The 23430-nt window shown below is 46.2% G+C and overlaps 1 protein-coding gene across 1 annotated transcript; it reads left to right on the top strand.

Annotated features, from left to right (window-relative positions):
• Positions 1-2481: 2481 nt before the first annotated feature.
• On the top strand, positions 2482-22103 carry sema3d (sema domain, immunoglobulin domain (Ig), short basic domain, secreted, (semaphorin) 3D; the record flags this gene model as incomplete). Its single annotated transcript, XM_084476981.1, has 17 exons — positions 2482-2713; positions 5814-5974; positions 7362-7424; positions 7558-7677; positions 8237-8330; positions 8831-8959; positions 10596-10732; positions 12343-12457; positions 12943-13012; positions 13131-13275; positions 13740-13962; positions 14518-14606; positions 15274-15315; positions 16061-16218; positions 16936-17000; positions 17127-17266; positions 21654-22103. The coding sequence occupies 17 exons, from the start codon at positions 2482-2484 to the stop codon at positions 22101-22103; spliced, it is 2433 nt and encodes an 810-aa protein (XP_084333107.1).
• Positions 22104-23430: the final 1327 nt, after the last annotated feature.

Consider the following 23430-nt stretch of genomic DNA (forward strand, 5'->3'; position numbering starts at 1 on the left):
CCCCGGTTGTCAGCGGTTAAACTGCTTTCTGCTGGGCTCTGAGATCATCGGATTCGGTCTGTCACCATCACACTCAGGATTGTTTCAGATCAGCCCCCCCGCTCCACCTCATCTCGTGTGTGTGTGTGTAAGCCACACTGCCAAAGACAACAGCGATTGTAGGAAACAGCCGGTTGTTAGTTTGACCTGCATGGCATTTGACTATCTCTTTCTCTCGCCTCTCTCTCCGACACACACACACACGCACGCACGCGAGCGCACACACACACACACACACACACACACACACACACACACACACACACACACACACACGCACACACACAGACACACACACACACACACACACACACACACACACACACACACACACACACACTTTCTCACGTCAATCTCCATCTTTCTCTGGTGTTTTAAACTTCACACTGTCAGCCAGATGCTATGATGCAGTAAATGTCCAACGGGGGGGTCATTCATTATTGTATTATATTTAACCAGAAGAGAAACAAAGCTCTACACTTTCTTTGTACATTGCTACTTTGTGCTGGGCTGCAACCAACATTGCATGGTATATGGGATCACACATTTGCCAGACATTCCAATAAAATATAGAAGATAAAATCCAACGTCAAAAAATATACCCGCTGCTTGTTAGTCGTCTATAAAGGAGTGCAATGCATGACATCACTATCTTCCTGAGTCTGCTCTGTCCAGTTAAAGAAGTAGTATAAGTAAAAGCAGGAGAGTGGCTGAGGTACTCTGTGCATCTGCCAAAACTCAACGTACGAATGTTCCAGAGAGAGGGAGACAGACAGCGAGAGAGATCCACCCACAGCAGGTCTCTGCTAGACATCTCCCCGCCGCTGACGGCTCCTTGTCAGCCATTGAAAGCAGATGGAGCGTGTTACGGTGCACTCCTGCCACTTGAGCTTCCCTGGTGTTTCTGGAGGCAGCCCCCGGCCCCGGGGCCCATCCTCACTGCCTGTGATGGACGTCTCGTGCTCGGCGGCTGTGAGAAGATGATGGAGCATGCTTGACATGAACTGTTCTCACATGACTGAGATTGTGTCATTGCCCTCTCTCCTAGTTAAGGAGGCTGACCCCCTCCCTCTCACTCAGAGATGAGTTGCTTGCCACGGTGCACAGGTTGTGTGTGTGCAGACACACTATATTTGTGTGCAGGTTCGTGTGCACTCACTGTGTGCGTGTGTGAGTGATGTCTTGCAGTCAGAGTTTGAAGTAGGTGATCGAACGCCCACTTGCTTCACTTGCAACAATATTGGTGTTGGTTGTTTTTCTTGGTTAAGTATTTCCCAGAGGGGGAAACTGGTTTGTTATAAGTGTGTGTGTGTGTGTGTGTGTGTGTGTGTGCATGTGCGTGCATTGAAGGGATCCATTCATTTGTCGACATTGTTTAGATTGTCCTAAGACTGGTTCATATTGATGTATCTCATGTTGGGGCAGGAGGAGGAGGAGGAGGAGGAGGGGGAGAGGGTGATAAAGAAGGGGTGAGAAAGGGGAGAGGAGGGAAAGAATGAAGAAAAGAGGCAGAGAGGAGGGGAACGAGTGAGTCGGAGGTCACACATTCTTTGGATTCATTCATTTTTCTTCTAATTAAGTTGTTGCTAACTCGTCGACAAGTTAATGAGTAGCGCGACAGGATGTTCAGCGCTGGGCTGCGTCTCTGAAAGAAACCAAAAAAACGATCCCCTCTGAGATTCAGCTGAGGGCCCCAAAATGTCTTTCACACGATTACAACCATTGAATAATACATTTCTCAGTCAAAACACAATTCAAAAGAAACCAACTGCCGTCAGTCTAACACTTCAGTGCTATGCTACAATGAGTGTTCCGGCTCATTCACTCTGACGATACAGAATAATAACACCACAAACATGTATGCTCCCCTTGGCTATGCTGTTTTAATCAACTGACATACTTTGTACCCGTCAGTGTGGAGTGACAAATGTCTGTAGCACTGGTCTGACTAATGTAGCATGAACATGGGATAGGCCATGGTCCATTTATAATATAACATAAAGGGAGAGGGGGAGGGAGACAGAGAGGGAGAAAGACAGAGACAGAGACAGAGACAGAGACAGAGAGATAGACAGATAGACAGACAGACAGAGAGAGAGTGAGAAAGAGAGAGAGAGACTCTTTGTGACTTTGTTTTGGGCAAACAAGGTTTAAAATGAGAAACAATGGGATAGGCTGTGCAAGACAACAGCTGAAGCCAAGTAGCAGGGCAAGCCACATGCCTGCAGGACTCCATGGTGAAATGAATGAATACCCACCCACAACACCCGGTGTGTGTACATTTCCTGCTAGGGTATACTTTCCAGCTTAACTACTTCAAGTATCATCACTGAGCTCACACACAGAGCTGGCATGACTTAAGCGCTGTGTGTCTCTTTCAGGGCCCATTGGAGTGAGTGCTGAAACACAGTGCCTAACACACTGAACCCACCCACCAGGAAGATGGATGGATGCTCTGGTATCGGGAGCCTCTCCCAGGAGGAGACGCGCGACCGCCCAGGTCAACGGAGGATGCTGGAGGGAGCCTCGGTGCAGGGGGGGAGATCTTGGATAGCCTCCCACCCGAGACTGCTGTTCCTGGGCCTGATGCAGCTGCTGCTGCTGGTGGCTCCTCTGCCGTCGGCAGCCAGCGTAACACAACAGGGTGTTCCCAGGGTCAAACTCAGCCACAAAGGTAGGGAGACCACATGTGAACGTTGGATTGATGGAGATGTGAATGTTGAGGGACTGCGGAATACTTTACGGAATACATGTATGTGTGTCTGTGTATGTGCATCTTTGTGTGTGTTAGGGGTGTAACGATACGCGTATTTGAAATGAAATATTTCGGTACGGGTCTAACTGTTCGATGCACGTTTCATTTCGGTACGTACCAATTTATTTTTATTTTTATTTTTATTTATTTTTTTATTACGTTTTTATTGATTATCACACACTCTGTTAGTGTCTTGTCTTGTCCTGATGTGTTGTGTTGAGGACCACAATGGAAATAAGTCCTGGACTTTATTGTGTTTTTATCCTCAATTGTATTTGATGTCTTTTCATTTGTGTAAGGTATTTGTTTGATACAATTTAATAAATCAAATCAAAATCAAATTGTTTAATAAAATAATAAAAACTGCTGTACCGAAAAACATACTGAACCGTGACTTAAAAACTGAGATATGTACCGAACCGTGACTTTAGTGTATCGTTACACCCCTAGTGTGTGTTTATTTATATTTATTAGTTTGTTAGCCTTTTTTAGGCTTTCATAATATAGACAATTCAAAGTATATGATTTCCTTATTTTTTGTCATTTCTTACAAGATTTAAGATCAAAAGGATGTTTCCCTAAGTATGTGTCTATATATATTTATATATATTTCAATTGACAACAATATACTCTACGGCTACGCTCAGTAGAGTATACTACGCTCAGTTTTTCATGTTTATATCAACCTGTCCCTGGACTGCATTGTGCTCCATGTGCTGAAGTGCTATGGTACCCGGATTGTTTGCTTAGTTCCACCATAGGAAGGCTAGTTTACAGCTCCCTTAAAAAAACCCTTTTGAACTTTATTGCAGACTTTGTTTTAACTGCACATTCTACACTGGCTTCTTAATCTCTAGAATACCAGACAAGGAGGAACGGCACACACTGGTGCTGCTCTATAAAGTAGATTCCCCACGGTGACCCCAAAGTATATTTTCTCTGCCTTCAACCCTGCACAAAGTTTTGGCTACTTAAGAGCTTCCTAAACCAAACTCTGCTTGAAATAGATGTGCATTCATGTCCTCCAAAATAAATACAACTTTACAGCAGGAATACATTGTAGCTATTTACTTAGCAGTTAGGCTGCAGTTTAGCTACAGCGTGTCCCTTTGCTTGTGCCTTTTGCAGGCCACTATTTATTTAAAAGAATGCAGATTGATTTGAATATTATTATTTTTTTGAATAAATTACTCATTATCTAAGATACTTATGCACCTTGATGGTTGATTTGTGCATTGCAAAGTTAATTTGACTGTGTCCATGTTGAACTCTTATTTACCAAGACAGAATTAAAATTGCAGCCAAGCTCTTTTCCCTAGCACTGATTACAACATCAGTCACACATCATGCTATGTGGAAAACTAATGCTGTTTATTTTGGCTTCTGTTGATATCAATATATTGTAAATATGTTGTATTAGTGTGCTGAGAGCAAGGAAGTTGGTTCACTGTGAATGATGAATGAATTGAAGCGGAGCTAGAATAGATCTTTATATAGAAAATATATTGCTTTTCATGAGAGTATTTGATGCAATATGAATCGTCAGTGTGTCTTGTTGCAGAAATACATTAAAGTTGTATTAGAGTCAGACAAAGTGGAATTGAGAACCAATCTCTTTACTTGCACAAGGCTGTTTGATACAACACAGTATCGCATTGCAAAAATCTTTGTTTATTGATTCCAAATTAAACCTACTGACTGCACGCCCGCCTGTGCTCTCTAAATCAAATAAATGTGACGATTTAAGTGCTCCAGTGCTTTAGCCTTGAAGCTAACGACCACGACTTGCTGAAAGGAGCTGCAGGCTGTGCTCTCCAGTGAAAGGTGTGGAGTCTTATGCTAAGCTGTAAAAGCTAACCAATGCCTTTTCAATGGGCTCACAGTGCTGTGTGTTTACAGAACAGATTAGCGTTAGCCAAAGGCTAGCATCGCTAATCTCTCTGTGAGGTTTAGCTCTGGCTTTAGAGTGAGAGGGGCACAGGGGTGTGTGTGTGTGTGTGTGTGTGTGTGTGTGTGTGTGTGTGTGTGTGTGTGTGTGTGGTTCTGGGTCTTTGTACACATTTTAGATGCACGCATATATGGGAGTTTGTGTCTGTGTGTGTCTCTGAATACATTTGTGTCTGACTGTGTGTGTGTGTGTGTGTATGTGCCGTTTTAATGTGTGTAAGAGTGCACAGAGGTGAAGATGGGAGCACGGGGTGTGTGTATAGAAGGAGGCATTAAAGAGCCGTGCGTGGGGCACTGACTAGAGGGGGTCCAGGGAGTTCAAACAGTGAAGGTTAGCAACCTCCCACAATCCCTCACACCGAGAGGGTAATCACAAAGTCAATCCTTTCAGAAAGACTCCCACTGGCAGTCTCCTGCGCATCAGGCCAGTGTTTACTCTGGGAATGCTTCTGTACTGGCCCACGCTCGATAGAGCCTGGATAAGGATATTTCACTCTCCTAGTCAGCCTCGGAACAGGCGTTGTACTTGCCACTGGCGCTGTTGTAAACAACTATACTTTATTTACTATATATATTCCTTATTTTGAGTTCATCCATTGCATTGTGATGCTTCAGCCTAGCTAGTCATAGGCTAGGATCTCATTGAATAAAAGATGATGCTCTTATGGAGCTAATTTCCTGCCTACACGTAACACGTTCTGATTGTTTGTTAAGTTTTGGCAGGAAATCAGCTCCATAATTCTGAAAATGGTTAAATAAATGCCACAATAAACACACAGGAACGAACACTCACTAGTACTTTTATGTCTGTAAAAACATTTATTTGCATGTGTTTAATTAATATAATCCCTTTAATACAATATTGAGTATTCCGGAAACATTGGATACTGTTATATTTTTGTTTTATATTCTATTTCCTATTCTATGTTTTATATTTAGTTATTTATATTATCTATTTTATAATTATACTATCTTTTGAGCAGAGAAATTGTCTGAATGAATGAATAATAATAATTGAATAAATATGAAACTAGTTCTACATGCATCTCTACCCCTGTGTCCCTCCTCTCAGAGCTGGTGCAGGGTGGCAGTGTGTCTGTGTTCATGGGGGCCTCCGGGGGCCTCCACTCCCACACACTGCTGTTAGACGAGGAGAAGGGTCGCCTTCTACTGGGGGCCAGGGATCATGTCTATCTCCTTGACCCTGACAACCTCTCCAGAGCCCCCCGAAAGGTATCGTACTCTGCCTCACAAAGTGTTACCATCTTAGACATGCACCAAAAAGAAGGTTACCACTGCAACTACGACTGCTCATGCTATGACATGGGGGGAGGTTGTTTATCTATACTTAGAGATGTTTAGATAAGTCTCAAGACCCCTTGCACCCTCGGCAGAAGGGGAATATGCAGGAAGAGAGTGGAGCTGAGTACTCTGTGGACCATAATATACACACACGCACAATAATTACTCCCATCCTCAGACAACCAGACGCATGCTTGGAGTCACTGGAGATGTCGGCACGCCCTCACGCCGTGCACTGCGAACACATCCTCATTACCTGACTTATCCCCTCATCGTTGCATACCTGTCAGAGGTCATGCAAGGTATTTCTGCGTTACTGCTGCCCCGTGCACTGCAAAGATGGAATGCGCTCTGTCTCACAGATCTGCATCCTGCTGCTCACTGTAATTACATGTTAAGAGCTTACGTTGGCCCACAGACACTGCACAGATAACTGCATTTATGTATGCAAAAAGACGTACAACGCGTACACCCAAATGCACTCCAATGTCAGCAAACTAAAAGCCACGGACGACATATGTTAAGGTTTGGAGAGTTGGACTGTGTTTACGCAGCTGTGGTTGATCCGCGAGCAGGACGACGTTGTATTTGGTTGATCTTTATCTTGTTGGTTTAACTCTCACTTCCAGCTCTTAAAGTGTTGCCTTTCTGTACTCTCTCCGGTGGCGATTCGAGGGAAACCACCACCATCAGTTGTTGAAACATCGACCATTATATACAGAGAGGGGTCATCGTAATGAAGACAAAAGCCGGTATCATCCACTAATGATGGGGTGATCATTTCTTCAATTATTGACCATAAGCCCTCTCTATTGTATAATGTGAAAAAAAATGCCATCTCAAATGCTCAATCTGGTTCAGAAGTCTACCTCACGCGGAAGTCCTCCTGAGCACCACACACTGTACTCCATCGATACATCAAAGTGCTGTGAATGGCCCTTGCGGCACGCAAGCCTTCAGCACCACGGGACCCTGGTCGTATTTGCTGAGGCTCGGTTGACCCATAAATAGTGATGGCGATGGCTCTCCATGGTGGGATTTGTGGGGAAACATGCTAAGCACATAAGCCTGTTATAACACATGTGTGGACATTGAGCGGCATTCTACCGTGGTCACTCTGATGTGTTCCACCCCTGAACCAGAGGTGTTTATACTGACAGTATTTACCACCAAGCTAATGCCATTGATCACTTCTCCAAAGCCCTGGATCAGAATGTTTCTTACACAAAGTATGTGATTTATTTTAGTTCAAAGGCCCACATGTCAAGGTACAGCGTGGATCATTCTTTACCCTGCTTTTATATTCGTCTATTCTCAGATCGTCTGGCCTGCTTCTCTTGACAGAGTGAAGATGTGCAAACTGGCTGGGAAAAATGTAAATGTAAGTTTAATGAAAAAATATATATATATTTTGCCAAAAAGAAATTGTTCGACTTTGTTTGTGAATTGATCTACATGCATCAATGCCCCCCCTCCCCGACTTTCTCTCCCCTTTCTCTCCCCTCTGAACCCAGCTGGAGTGTGCTAACTTTGTCCGGGTGCTCCACAACTACAACCACACGCACGTGTACGCCTGTGGCACCGGTGCCTTCCACCCCACCTGTGCGTTCATCGAGCTCACTGGCCACAGAGAGGTATTATATGATAGAATGGTACCGCACTACTAGCATTGTGGGACCATCCGAGTTCACATTGTGTTTCTGTCCGAATGTGATCTCGATCCGGTGGAAAGACTCTCCCTCCACAAAAAATGACGGGACCAATCAGGCACTTGGGGAAGGGAGTTTCAGTTAATGATGAGGCAAGGAGCGCCACAGTCTGTGAAATGGCTGGGCCAGAGGGAGGTGTGGCATTCGATGGAGCAAAGCCATTTTATCTGATATAGACTAAATAACAACGTGTAAAGATTAACAGAAATGGCCACGGAATGCTTTCTCAGAGGAGGAGAATCTGCTTTTGCTTTACTTTTGACTGGATTTGCCAAGAGCTAGGGGATAAAGAGTGTCATAGTAATGTAATCTGATTGGCTGAAGTTTTTTGAACAACGTGGGGCCGTGCCCATATATAGAAATCAATCGCTGTCCAGACTGACGGAGAGTCATTGTGAAACTCCTGAATGAATGAATACCTGGATGGTTTCAAGAAGCTAGCATGAACAGGAGTGAAAACTGATTTTGGCATCTTGTGTTTCAGAGCGGTGTGTTCCAGCTGCTCTCCAGCACGTTGGAATCCGGGAGATTAAAATGTCCTTTTGATCCCCGGCAACCATTCACTTCAGTCCTTACAGGTGAAACAATTATTAATGTGAGAGATGGATACTGTACGTCTTATTTAAATATCTAGATCCTGCAAGCACATATGCTCTAAATACACAATAATCTGTGCATCTCCCTACAGCTGTTTGAGTGAATCTGTTTCTAACAATCGCCATTCCATCATGATTGTCTCTCATTGCACAAGCTGGAAACATTTGCTTGTTTGTTAGGAAAATTGAACATAAAAATGTTTGGCAAAGAAGTATAAACATTTGGAGTGGATTTTGTATGTGTGCGTGTGTAGCTTTCATATTTGTTGTGTTTTGAATAAGGTAAGCCAGTGAAGTCAAATATATACAAGCATGGTTCAACAACAACAAAAAATCTGATAATTAATCATGCAATACTCGGACAAGGGTTTCTTTCTACATTTTTGCAGAATGTGAACACAATAACAAAATTGGCCAGAAATAATAGGCTTCATTCAGCCATGGTTATTTCCCTCATATTGACTCTAATGAACCTGTTCTAGACCAGTACCTGTATGCAGGCACAGCTTCAGACTTCCTGGGCAAAGACACCACCTTCACTCGCTCCCTGGGCCCACCACCCGACCAGAACTATATACGCACTGAGATCTCAGAGGACTACTGGATCAATGGTAACCCTGCAAACGCATGCACACGCATACGCACAAGCACTCTGCCAAACACTCACTGGCCGGCTGAGTGCTGTCACAACTTGTTATGCTCTTACATTTTTTTCTTCTATTCGTATACCTAAACTCTGCCTAACACAAGGGACCTTGTGTGGTTTTGGACATTTCAGTCATGTGGAAAAGGAACTCATTGATTCATTTAATGGAAAAGGGAACTTTTATTGGAACGTCACAGTAAAATAAGGGCCGTACCTACTGGGGAATTTACAGTGTGATATAAAGTCAGTGCCCTACACTAGCCACCGAGGGCCGTACACCCATTAGGAATAAATAAAGATCGTAGAGGCATAAAAAAAGTAATGCAGTGATAAAGTGCAGTGTTTAAACAGCCGATGAAACACTCCAGTGCTGCCCGGCACTTCCCATTCATTTTTTGGGCCGTGTCCAGCACATTGGGTTTAAATCCCATCAACAAGCCAAGCGAAAACAATACCATTTGGGAAAACACAACACAGGAATACGTGCACATGTGCGGCCACATTCAATCACGGCCTAATGCATGCGCTGCTTTATTCTCCTTGTGTACACACGCCTGCTGACCAGACGGCTTTATTGCCCGTGATGGGCTGCAGAGGATCAACAGTTGTCACTGAGATTTAACTCCTGACACATGGGCTCCACATTTCACACGCACAAGCACACATGCACGCACGCACACACACACACACACACACACAGCTTCTGTGACATATTGTAGTCCTTATGCCTCCTTGCTGTCTTTCTCACTCTCCTTTCTTTTCTTCCATCTCCTTCTGTCTTTTCCTTGCTTTGTGGCTTGCTTTGTGTTGCATGGTTTTTCTTCTCCAGGCAACAGGAAGGCTGTCTGTGTGTGTGTGTGTGTGTGTGTGTGTGTGTGTGTGGCCATGTGTGTGTGTGTGTGCTTGCCTGTTATGTGCTTGCCTGTTATTACATTTTTGTGTGTGTGTGTGTTTGTGTGTGTGTGTGTATGTAGGTGTGTGTGTGTGTGTGTCTATTATGACGATTACATTTGTGTGTGTGTGTGTGTGTGTGTGTGTGTGTGTGTGTGTGTGTGTGTGCGTGTGCGCTTGTCTGTTCTGAATGTTTGGATTGGTGTGTGTGTGTGTGTGTGTTTGTCGAATTGAATGTTTGGATGCATACGTGTTTGTTTGCTTATTTATGCGCCAGCACGCCGGGAACCTGTTGATGTGACCTCAGTATGCAACGCTCGTTCCTGTTCCCCCATGCATTACCCAGTGACCCAGTGGAAGGTCTTGGTTCGCACACATCTTGTGCTGGCCAGTGCGTAAACACTGCAGCCTCAGTCAGGGACCCACCCTGAGGGTGTCTGGCCCCGGCCTCCAAGGGTTGAGCTAATGTTGATGTAATGTCACCGCAACACTTAGCTCAACGGACGCCCCCCCCCCCCCCCACCCCCCCATCTCGCGGACGCCGACGGGGTCATTTTGTATACGTATGCCTTTCCCAAAGATTTATTATGCTTGTCGCTTTCCACAGAGGCCATCGATAGTGTTTGTTTGTGTGAAGAGCAGGCGTTCGTCTGAAGTGCTTTGGTGCCAGTTTAAACAAGGCCATTGTCTCCTTATGTCCGTATCTTCAGAGGCCAGCTTCATATCGGCGCATCCCATGTCGGACACCCACAACCCGGACGACGATAAGATCTACTTTTTCTTCCGCGAAGTCTCACGGGAGGGCAAGGACAAAAGCATTCTGTCCCGTGTCGCTCGCGTCTGCAAGGTGAGACTTCAATTGAGAGCGTGACACAAAATAAATAAAGACGGATGAGGTTGATAGCGATCACGTTGAAAAAACAGTGAGTGCTAGCACTAGTGTTAGCCATAGTGTCCTTACTATAGCCGTATAGTAGCAACAATAAGATGGATCAAGAGCCAAGGAACACTTGAGAAAGTTGAAGCATGGGGGGGGGGGGGATGACAAAATGACTGGGTATGTAGAAGTCATACATCTCATTAAACAGATCCTTGCTGTGTGGGCCACTGCAGATGGGTTTTATGACCCACTGGGAAGAGGGCTTCCTGTGTTCAGATGTATTCTGCAGTCCGCAGGGTAAATCAAGATGTACTCCTCCTTTATCTAGTGATGGCTCACCAGCTCCACTGAGAGCCATTAGGATAGCTAGTAAGATAGAATACTCTGGATGTTAGGGCAAACGTGGATATAATGAATAACTCACATATTAAATGGATGATCAACCGACAAAATAAAGTATAATTAATTTATTGATGCTGCCTTAATTAAATTATTACACAATTATCTGCAGTAGGATTTTCCCAGTCACGATGTTAACATTTGATGAAACATTTCCCCAATAATAATCGCAACCAGAATCTATACGACTGCAGTCGAGTAAATTATGTTATTTAAGCATGGATAGATGGCATCTAATGGAGGAAAAAGACGCAGACACTAAAAACTATTCCAAACAGTCGGTCCCTCAAAGCATTCAGAGGCCCGTTGCTAAATTCTCAGTTAAAAAGCTTTCAGAGCATTTATGACCTGGGAGTAAGCTGCAACGTAGACTATAAAGAGCCTCCACCGCTATCCTACTGTTGGGTCCGTCTCAAACTCTCCCCCTCACTCTCAGTTTCGCTCTGTCACTTTCCTCCCAACGAGGAAAGCGGGACCTCGTGGGATCTTTTGAAGCCCCCCTCGTCGTGCGGAGACGAGGCTCGTTAAGTGCTTTGCGGGTTCGCTGTTCTCAGGCGCACACTTACTTTTGCTCTTGTTGACCCATAAAGGTCCGCTCCCTTTTCTGTTGTTGGGTTAGTCCACCTGTCCATGTTAATAGGGAGGTTTACGTTTCCGTCTCTCCAGCGAGACAAAGGCCTGGGCTGAAGTGCTCTTGTCCTAGCCCCCCCCCCCCCCCCCCCCCCCCCCATCAAAGGTGGCCACTTCAAACAAGCCATTCACATGCAAACCGCAGCAAATGCATTATTAATGGGGCCTCTTGTTTGATGTCCGAGTTCTCTTTCATTAATCTGTTCGCATTATTATTTGATCGTTTCACCATTTTCTCATCCTCTCGGTTTCATATTGTGTGTTTTGTGTTTCAATGTTTTCAAGTTAGTGGTATGGTCACAAGATGTTTTGCAATCATTGCCATAAAAATAACTTGCATCTTTAGGGCATGTGATCCATCAGTTTATTTCATTCCTGAAAGTAGAGGCCGGTCTGGAAGGGTTTGTCCCCGAATGTATTCATCCCATTACACTAACTGGGGTCACAATGTGTTTTGCTAGTGTAATAGCTCTGTGGATTACCGTTGCCATTAGTGAAAGCGAGACTGTGCAGCAGTTACACAGGGTCTGTTTTTGTTTTGTTCCTAGAATGACGTGGGTGGGCTGCGGAGTCTGACCAACAAATGGACCACCTTCCTCAAAGCCAGACTCGTGTGCTCCATTCCTGGGCCTGACGGAGTAGACACACACTTTGATGAGCTCCGTAAGCCACGCACGCACGCACAACCACAACAACACACAGGCATGCACACAGGCATGAGCACCTACCCCAAACCACATGCAACGCTGTGTGACACATGCACACAAACACACACCACTTTCCTTGCTTCAATTCGGTGTTGTTTTGATCTCTATCGCTCCGTCCTTGCACTCTCCCTGGCGTGTGAAGTAGCCGACACAATGGGCAGGTGGGCTTTTACCTGCAGCCAGCTTTCATTTTTGGTCTCACTGGAAATATTTGTTTTTCCCCCGGAGGTGCCATTGGCAAGGCTGTGGTGTCCTAATCCATAAACCTGGCACACAAAAAAAGGCTTATCGGTTTTATATTGACTACCTGGACACTCTGTTCCCACTTCAACAGTCTAACTCACGGAGGGAAATTCATGTATTTTTTTCCTTTTCCTTTTAAGCAGAGGACCGTTTTACATTTCGGTAATGTATCTTGCTTGTGTCTTTGTAAATATACAGAGGACATCTTCATGCTTCCCACCAGAGACGATAAGAACCCAGTGGTGTATGGGGTCTTCACCACCTCCAGGTGAGTTCACCCCCCCACCCCCCCCTCCCACACCGTCTACCCTACACCACTGCTATTTGTTGGATCCCCCCCCCCAAACCCCTGGCTCTCACGCCACCCCCCTCGCTCTCCTCTCCAGCTCCATCTTCCGGGGCTCGGCGGTGTGTGTGTACAGCATGGCGGAGATCAGGGCCGTGTTCAACGGGCCCTACGCCCACAAGGAGGGTCCCGACCACCGCTGGGTCGAATACGAGGGGAGGGTACCCTATCCACGCCCCGGGACGGTGGGTTTGGGTGTTTGTGCGTGTGTGTGTGTGTTACCAACCGGATGGGACGCAGGCAGGCAGGCAGACAAAGAGTCAAACATTGATATAAAAAAAATGTATTGTATGATGAATTGGCATATCATTCAACAGTGCAAAAGCATAATTTCATATTCAGCTTAAGTTTCCAATTTTGCGCAGATTTTATGTGAATAGAATTCAGAGGGGAGCATGTCCCAGGTCATTTTAAATTAACATGCATTTCCCTGCAACTCTGCAACGCGTCACGAGAGGGCGACATTCTCCACGGTTGCCAAGTCAACTGCCAATTAGAATTCCACTGACTCGACTTTAAGAACAGTAAACCGACGAGTGTGAATATGCATTAACCATAAAACCATAAATGTTAACAATAACTTCGAGAAAGCGATCAATTTGAAAACCCTTAGGAGATCATCACCGTCTCTTTCTCCCCGACCACTCAGTGTCCCAGCAAGACGTACGACTCAAAGATCAAGACCACCAAAGACTTCCCAGACGAGGTGGTCAGCTTCGTCCGCTTCCACCCGCTGATGCACCGCTCGGTGTTCCCGCTGAACGGCCGGCCCGTCTTTAAGCTGGTGCGCGCCGACTACACGCTCACTCAGATCGTAGTGGACCGGGTCTCTGCCGAGGACGGGCAGTACGAGGTCATGTTCCTCGGAACAGGTGAGGCACACGCGCAGTGCACGTCACGTCAATGTATCACACATGCACGCACGTGCACACGCACGCACGCACAGGCACATGAACGCGCACGCATACATATCCACACACACACACACACACACACACACACACACACACACACACGTCCACACACACACTTATACCCCCCACACAGTTGCAATTTGAATGAACATGAAAATGCAATGTTTGAATATTTCTATTCTAATTCTTTCCAATTGCAGTTCCAGAATGTGCCAACAGAGGACACTATATTACCATTTGTTCTCTTGTGCCTGTGTGCGCAGCCATGGGCTTCCTTGTGGTTCAACTGGAAGCGATCCTTGTAAAATATATGAAGAGACGATTTTGTGATTTTGTTTATCCTTTATTACTGATCACGACAATCCTGTTTTCAAAAACCAGCAGACTGCCTCAAGGTCCGATTGCGTCATTCATTAGTCAATGCTTTTTTTTTTATCAAACCGGCTGTGCGGTTGTTGCTCATCTGGCTGGCCTTCCTCTGTGTTTCTCACCGGTGTTCTCTGTCGGTCTCAGATGCTGGTTCGGTGTTGAAGGTGGTGAGCATCGCTCAGGAGAATTGGTCCACGGAGGAAGTGGTGCTTGAGGAGCTCCAAGTGTTCCAGGTGCCGTAATGAGAATTCACACATGTCTGTTTCACCCACCCACACACACACCCACACACACACACACACACACACACACACACACACACACACACACACACACACACTGTGTCTCACACACACACACGTACTGTACGTGTATATACACACTGGTCTCACAGGAGAGCAATCGCACACATACACACACGCGCGCACACACACAGACACAGACACACAAGAACACACAAACACACACAAACATACATCTCACACATAGACAAACACACATCTCACACAACAGACACACACAAGCAAAAAGAGACCCACACAGTGAACCACACACACACACGTCTCTCACAGATGAGCAACAACCCCCACGCAGACACACACGCTGAACATGTTTTCTCCAGTCAACAACATTGCGTTCTGATAGACAGAGCCAGCTGCTGTGAATCCTCATCAAAGACTCAAATATTCATGAATTGTGTCTCAAAAAGAGGAAGAAAAAAGGGAAGATTCTGTCTGTTTCTCTGTGGACTGTTCATCAACAGCCTCATCCGTCTTGTTTAGTTGTGTGTGGGCCTGCTGTTCCTCAGAAGCGGACCCTGCTGAAGCTCAGCCCGGCCTGCCCATGTTTATTTGCTGAGGAGGTAATGGGTTGTTTGTTTGTTTGTGTTTACCCTTCTAGGTTCCAACTCCCGTCCTGAGCATGGAGATGTCATTCAAACAGGTTAGAAAACACACACGCACGCACGCACGCACGCACGCACGCACGCACGCACGCACGCACGCACGCACGCACATGTACAGATGATACAGACCCTTTACCTGGTCCCTTCATGATGTTTTTATCCAGTTTCTCCCACTCCTTTTCTCCAGTCCCCCCCCCCCCACCTCTGCTGACCACCACTCATTATTTGGAGGTCAGGGGCTTCAGTAGACATTTCACTTCCAATCACTCAGTCCCTTCATCTTCAGCCACGTGCGTGTGTGTGTGTGTGTGAGCGCGTGTGAGAGTTTGTGCACGCTTGTTTTACTACCCTCTAAATCCTCACTTTTCCTGCTATGTTGTTTTGGATTTTTCTGGAAGTTTTGTTTTGGAATCTGCTGAAAACGAGTCACAGCAGCTCTATTTAAATGGATGCCCTCCTAAAAATTCCGCAAGCTCTTAAAATCGTTTGCGGGACTTTTGGAGAGGTGCAGTGTTGGTTTAGGGCTCCTGTTTAGGTTAGAAACAACGTAGTTGCGAGGCGACTTGTTATTCCTATCGTGCATGGAGATGCGTTGTCTCTTGTGTCCTGCTGCCTGCAGGATATGTTCCCAGATTGTGGTGTACAGAGACAAACCCATCGTCAAGGCAGAATCAATATCAGCATCTTGGTTTTTTTTTTTTACATAAAGGATCGAATGGCCCCATTGTCACGTCTTCTTGAGTGTGTGTGTGTGTGTGTGTGTGTGTGTGTGGCTCTCCATAGCAACAGCTGTACGTTGGCTCCAGCGAGGGTCTGGCCCAGGTGTCCCTCAGTAGGTGTCCGCTGTACGGCCAGGGCTGCTCCGAGTGCTGCCTGGCACGGGACCCCTACTGCGCCTGGGACGGACACACCTGCTCCCGCTACATCCCCGCGTCCAAGAGGTGAACACGCAGGGCCACACGCATCCTACATGTAGTCTAGTGTTCTAAACACACGTGGTCGTCTCAAACACTGTTGGACGTATGGGGGGGCTTCACCATGTGCAACAATAACGCTGATACGAGTAGTTATCATCGTAATAATAATGTTTTGTATTTTATTATTCATTTAAAACCTTTGAGATTGCCTTTTTGTGCTCTTGGCCAAAAATAAGGTTATCGTTTTTAATTGTTGTTGATCTATTTTGGGTTAGTCTATTCTGTGAGCGCTGTTATGCACTGTTTAGAGAAGGTCAGCTTCCAGCCCATTGGGCCCTTTGAAATCTGATCTCTGTTCTGTCGGTGAGCATCAGCTTCACATGACCACCAGGCTGACAAAATGATTAGTGAGAAGCGACCAAACTAAATGGGTTGAAATAACACGACAACAATAACAGATTTGCACATTTGCTTTGGTTTCATCATGTACCTTTTTTTTTTTTTTTACTACCACTATTCACCTGGTGCTGAAACGTGTTAAAAAAGAAAAAAACAGCAAGAGAAATGGTTTGTTGTCAATAAGAGGCGGCAGGACATAAATCACAGTTTAAAATAACTCCTGCTAACAACCTCCGAAGAGCCTAGCGCCCGCAGAGCCTGCCCTCTGAGTCTGCCTGCCACTCGTATCCCTGTCGACCTCTGAACCCAAACCTCTCCTCCGGTACTGAAATCCATATCCAGGCGAGCCAGGAGACAAGACATTAAGCACGGCGACCCGTCCAGCCAGTGTTGGGACACGGAGGACGGTACGTCACGCTTGCCGAAACGAACGCGATCACGTTTCATTCAAACGGTCACCAATATCAGCTCGTGCTCTTCTTTTTACGGCCTCATCCAAAGTGACTGCTTTCTGGTGCTTCGTCTTTCCACAGGTCTGGGAGGGGGTCTGACGGAGGAGAGAGTTCTATTTGGGGTGCAGAACAACTCCACTTTCCTGGAGTGTATCCCTAAATCCCAGCAGGCCCGGATCCGCTGGTACATGCAGAGACCGGGCGCTGAGCACCGGGACCAGGTCAGAGAACAGTCGCCCGATGCCTGCACCTACTCTCATGCACTCCGAGTTGCACACTCACCTACGCACCACTAACCCGTGCAGTCACGCACGTAGCACGCGCGCGCACACGCACACAGACTACAACCCAACCCCCTTTCATCATTCATTTGTCCAAACTTTCGCCAGTTTGCTTTTTCTCTGCTTACTACTCCTCACTACTCTTGGATTAAGTGCTTTTACAAACATATCCTACCAGGTGCATTTTGTAGCATAAAAAAACAAGGGTTCCAACTTTGGCCTCCTTTGAATCTCGTTCTGGTTTCTGCTCTATTGCAGACTCAATATGCATCTCACCGCAATCATTGATTCATTTTGATATAAATGTTGGAAAAAGCCTCAAACTCTTGCCTGAACCTTTTCCTTTATTTGAATTGCGGACAAGCCAAGACATATTTGTTTTCTTTCATCAGTGACTTCAGCAAAACTCTTTGAAGTGGTTAAAAAATCGAATCAAAACGAATCAGATGGAATCAATCATCAAAATCACAGGCTGGCTCCACTACTGTGCCAATCACAAGGCCATGTTGTGTTAGCTTGTTAGCTTTTTGGGCGTGCTGTCCTCCACAGCGCTGCTCAGTGCTGTCCTCCGGCCACACGTAGCCTCACAACCCCTGACATTGTTTGAACGTTGTGGAAAAACATCAGGACGGTTGCATTGCGCCACACAAACGTTCATGACTTTTATTTCCTGGGTGAGGATAGCCATGGCCAATGTTTATCAGCAGTGAGTCCCGCGGTACTCCCAAATCCATCACAGTCTGGTGCTCTGCTGCACAGAGGTGAGGAGTGACTGAGTCCAGACGACCTCACCGGGCGAAGGCGTGTGTTGTTGACAAGCTTCCCCGGACACCTTCTGAGTCTGAAAGCGAGGAGAACGGAAAATTTTCGACAGGGCATTTTTATTTCAGTAAACGTGTGTGTTGTTTTGTGACAAGGGGAAAGGTAGACTTGAAATAGGTGATTCTAGGAGGCAGGAGAGTTGAGGCTTTGGGATATATGGTGCTATTTTGTTTCCCTGTAGGGGGACGGGGGACGGGGGAGCCATTCATTCTGGTGCCTCTTTACTGGACAGAGTTCACCAGAGCTCCGGTCCCTGCTGGTCACCATCCTACATGCGTCCCCCCTGGCCTCCTGTGTTCTTTCTCAGGGCCAGAAGTAAACAATGTGACAGGTGCAGGGGCTGCCAAACACTCATGGGTTCTGTTGCAGGCGGGAAACCCACAGTTAATGTGTGTGTGTGTCTGCGCGCGTGCCCCTGAGGTGCGCGTTAGAGAGTATGTCCATGCATGTGTCCACGTTTGTGTGTGTGTGATGGTATGTCCATGCGTGTGTGTGTGTATGTCCATGTGTATGTGTGTGTTTCCCCCACAGCGAACAATCATAAAACAGAACTATCTAGGGACAGATGTTTTTTAGGTTATGAGCACAAGAGGCGATTTGTTTGTTTGGGAATACCGCCATATTATGTACACAACTGTACTTTGCACTAATTGTCAAAGGATAGTAACGCAAACGTTTCCCTTTCTTTGTTGTTACTATAAAGCAGAGTAAACAAATATCCACGGCTTTGAACGTATTAGTCAGCGGACACAACAATGGTTATAAGGACTTAAATATCTTGTACAGAATATATATTATAGGCCACTTCGTAATTAAGTAGTGTAATTTATGTACGACCCTTGTAGTGTCAAAAAAACAAAAGTCTTTTGTTATTTCTTCCTTTCAGGCGCTCCACGGTGTCTGGTTCTTATTAGCAGGATGTTTACTGGATCGGTGAACAGCAAGTAATGCAATTCATTCTGGCTGAGTTTGTATTTTTAATGGGAGGTTAAGGCAGAGCTCAGGGTATGTTCTACAGGAGTATTGGTACAGGTGATGTCCTTATTTTCCTTCCCTCCTCACGTCCCGTTTCCTTATTACTCTGTTTCTGTCTCCCTGTATGTCCCCATCTTTGTGTCTCTGTCTCGCTACGTCTTGTTTCTGTCTCGTTTACTCATCTTCCTCTCTCTCTCTGTCTCTCCCTCTCTCTCTGTCTCTGTCTCTCTCTCTGTGTCTCTCTCTGTTTCTGTCTGTCTCTCTGTCTCTCCATTCCACTCACCCTCTCCCTCCCTCATATTTTCTGGCCCCTAACTGGTTTGGATTCAAAACACCTCTCTCCAGCTGCTGTGGCACCTGCATTTCCTCTGCCTACATTCCTCATCCTCTCCACACACACACACACACACACACACACACACACACACACACACACTTGCATACGCACAATGTCTACAATGTCTCATATCTTGTAAAACTCTGCTCTGAAACCCTGAAGTAGATCTTTTAAACTTTATTAATCACCCCTTATTCTCTTTTTTTCTCTCTTTCTTGATCGCATACACACACACACACACACACACACACACACACACACACACACACACACACACACACACACACACACACACACACACACACACACACACACACACACACACACACACACAGTGTGATTTGGGTAAGATAGTGAGTTTTGTATTACCTCCCCATGCCCTGGGAGGTAATAAAAGGCTCATAATGAGAACAATATGGAAGTCAATTTGAATCTAAATCCATCATCTGTGTCTAATAGAATGGAAATACACAATAAAAAGTGAAATGGGTTCAAATATCTGCTAAATATCACATTTTTATTGGTCACTTGTGTCCATGTAATGACACCTAACCTCTGTATTTAAGTTTAAAAGGGTTTGGATTCACTCCACATACTAATAAAGTTGGGGATTTTTCACATTGGTGTTTTACAAGAATGCTGATGCACTGTACACTCCACCGTGCCGGTGTGTGTCTGTGCAGTTATAGATGTAAGCATGTAAGATCTCACACAGCCAGGCCTCATCCCTGAAGGGGGGCTCTGGGGGAACTATCACTAGAAATTCTAACACTGCAAGATCTCAGAAACAACTCGGGTCAAAACGACCCCCATTATCTAGAAGCCAACACTCTGCACTCTGGCTCTCTGCCGTGTGATTGAATGTGTGGTCCGTACACAGGCAGCTGGGACTTCACCCTCTCTCACGTCCCAACTTTTCAGTTTGGATCCATCCAAACTTTGTCCGGTTTGCGAGGAAGTACCCGCCTCACCGGGATTAGAACGCATTATCGGGATTTGATTCGTATCCCTGCAAGCTACTCAGCGAGTCTCGGTGGTCTCCTGTGGTGCTTGTGTACACACGCACGCACACACGCACACACACATGCACACGCGTGCATACCAAGTCACGCCAGCTGGGCAGAATGGTTGATTTGTTTAACTGTGCAGTGTATTCACAGATGCACTCATTTTGGACAGAGAATATTCAAAACCGAGCACAAACAACCATGCAGATTATCGCGTGGTTATTTCACGAGGTATTTTTAAGTTTTTCTATTGTCCTGAGATTTTTCACAAGACATTTCTCTTTTTAGATGCCTACTGGTTGTTAGTCCATTGATGTGTGTGTGTTTGTGTTTTGAGTGGAAGAACAGGCTCTCATAGATGCAGATCAGTGTGTCTCATGTGAGCGTGGGTCCCTGCTATTGGGGCCTGCGGCCACTGGCACATCATCACACACGCACACAACCACACACACACACACACACACACACACACACATACGCATGGTCAATATAACGACCATGTGAACACAGCTGTGTTTTTTCAGTTCCTGACATCGTCCAATGACACCTGATAAATCGCGGGCGATGCGCATGTGCACGGAGCCGAAAAGATCATAAACATTAACCCTCTCCTCACCTCTGAGCGCAGCCTCACGCACACATGGCAGACAATCGTGCTGCAGACCCCCCAAGAGCACCTTTCGCAAGTGTGGAGTGATGTGCCTTTTTCTTTGCCAAAGCTTAACACTCAAACAGTGACCCGTGCATCTAAACACCTCAACACCGCTCAATGACCTTAACACTGGGCCCACCACACCGCCCGCCTCTCTACTGGCTATCTGGTTTCACACCTCCGCCTCAAATCAGCCATGAAAACACAGATGAATGAACGCACGCCACGGTGGGGGGGGGGGAGGGACTCGTCGGGAAGACGTTGAGCTCATTGATCTGCCACGACTTTAAACAGCGGCACAGATTCGACGCTCCGATCGAACGAAAAAGGGATCAACGTGACGGTGTGCCCTTTTGTGCGGTGGCGGTTGTTGCTGCGGCGGGTGGCGGGGGGGGGGGTGGGTTATTCCGGGAGTCGTTCACCCGACACGGTGCCTCCGCCGTGCCCTCTAGCGGCTACGCTTCATGCATTATTTCTACGTGCTAAAGCCGGGGTTTGTGTTCTCGTTGACCGCGTTGTGCGGTGTCTCTGTAGGTGGTACCAGACGACCGCGTGGTGCACACGGAGCGAGGCCTCCTCATCCGCTCGCTGCGCCCCGCCGACGCCGGCGTGTACGCCTGCGTGGCCGAGGAGCGCGCCCACTTCACTCGCACGCTCCTGCGCCTCGCGCTGCGTCTGGTGCCGCACGGGCACCTGGACGGACTGCCCAAGCCGGGCGAGGACGCCGGGGCGGAGCCGCGGAGCGGGGCGGAGTCTCGCCAGCGCTACAAGGACTACCTGCGGGTGATGAACTCGCCCGTGGGCTCGTTGGAGGAGTACTGTGCCTCGCTGCTGGTGAAGAAGCAGCCAATCAGGGCGCGAGGGCGGGGCATGGGGGCGGGTAAATGGAAGCACATCCAGGAGTTGAAGAAGAGCAGAAACAGGAGACACCACGTGAAGGAGATAGAGAAGGCAAAGAGGGCGGCGGAGGGGAGGAGAAGGTGATCTGGTCTTGCTCAGGGTAGGCAGCAGTATTATGTGCGAGTCTCAGAACAGTTGAAAGTGAAACAATAACCAGAATATAATGGTTCACGTTCTGCAAGAGGAAACTTCAAAAGAGAAAGAATTTCAAAAGGTCAAGCTTTTTTGATCACTACCTGTCTATCAAACCTGAGACTCGATTTTAAAGTCACATTTTAACTGAATCATACCCATTTTCGTAATTATATTCAGTGAGCCTGATTACCTTCCCTACAGTTGCACTAAGCAAAGTCAGCACAGGGGTCATTTTATAAACATTATCTGTCACCTATGAAACGGATGGTAAAACTGAAAAACTGTTATTTAGTAATGTGAGACGCATTCATGTTGAATATCTGTAAATATTTATTGAAGTTGTACAGGAGATGCAGCATGCTCAATGTAGGTCCAGTGGGGACATGTTTGACTTTTGTATGACTATCATGGTATTATGTTATATGTGTGGGTAAACAAAGTGATATTTTTATAAAAACTGTTGTAGTATTGTCACGTTTTGCTAGTTTTTTCTTTCTATGTGTTAAAAAATGTATTTATGTGAACATTTGGAGGAGCACGGTTGCCCTTACTGTGAAATTGTTTTAAAATGAAAACCAAAAACACAAAGCAAAAAACCAAGTGTGACACTCTTTTGGTCAAGAAATGCTCTTTAGACCAAATTGACAATGTATAGACTATGGATAGTTATGTTAGGAATAAGAACAACCAACATCATGCAAAACCTCAATTGAATTCACCGATGCCAGACACACTCCAAGAGGCACAGGTACAGTGTCATAGTGTCTGAGAATGGAAATGATGAGCGTGTTGGATGCCTTGTAATCAGGGGATCTCCAGTGTTCCCCGCATGACGCCACAAAGCTCCTAACCTTAATACTGCAAGGAAATCTGTGTCCCTTCAAGGAAATGCAACTGAGGCTTTTAAAGAAAGTGGTCATAGTTCATAGATCATAGGAACAATAACCGACAGTGTGTGTGTGTGTGTGTGCGCGCTGTATGGCAGCCATTGGTCCTATACATCAGACAAGGACAACATTGTTTGAATCAGCGCAAGACAACCACCACAACCCCGACGCACCAAACCGCATTACGACTTGAAACGCCAATCACAGCGTGTCTCCCTTACCCTTTCCCCCATGGCTGCACACTGCTTACATTAAAGCTAATTTGACACATCCCATTAAGAGGAGGTGAGTCGTTATGAGGTGAATGGGAATTCCTTGTTGAATAGTTAGTAAGTGAGTAAAGGCTCCCTTTTCCTTTTTGAGAATGACTCCATAAATGTTAATGCTTC

Source organism: Micromesistius poutassou, assembly GCF_964030765.1.
Source record: "Micromesistius poutassou genome assembly, chromosome: 13".
NCBI classification, from domain to species: domain Eukaryota; kingdom Metazoa; phylum Chordata; class Actinopteri; order Gadiformes; family Gadidae; genus Micromesistius; species Micromesistius poutassou.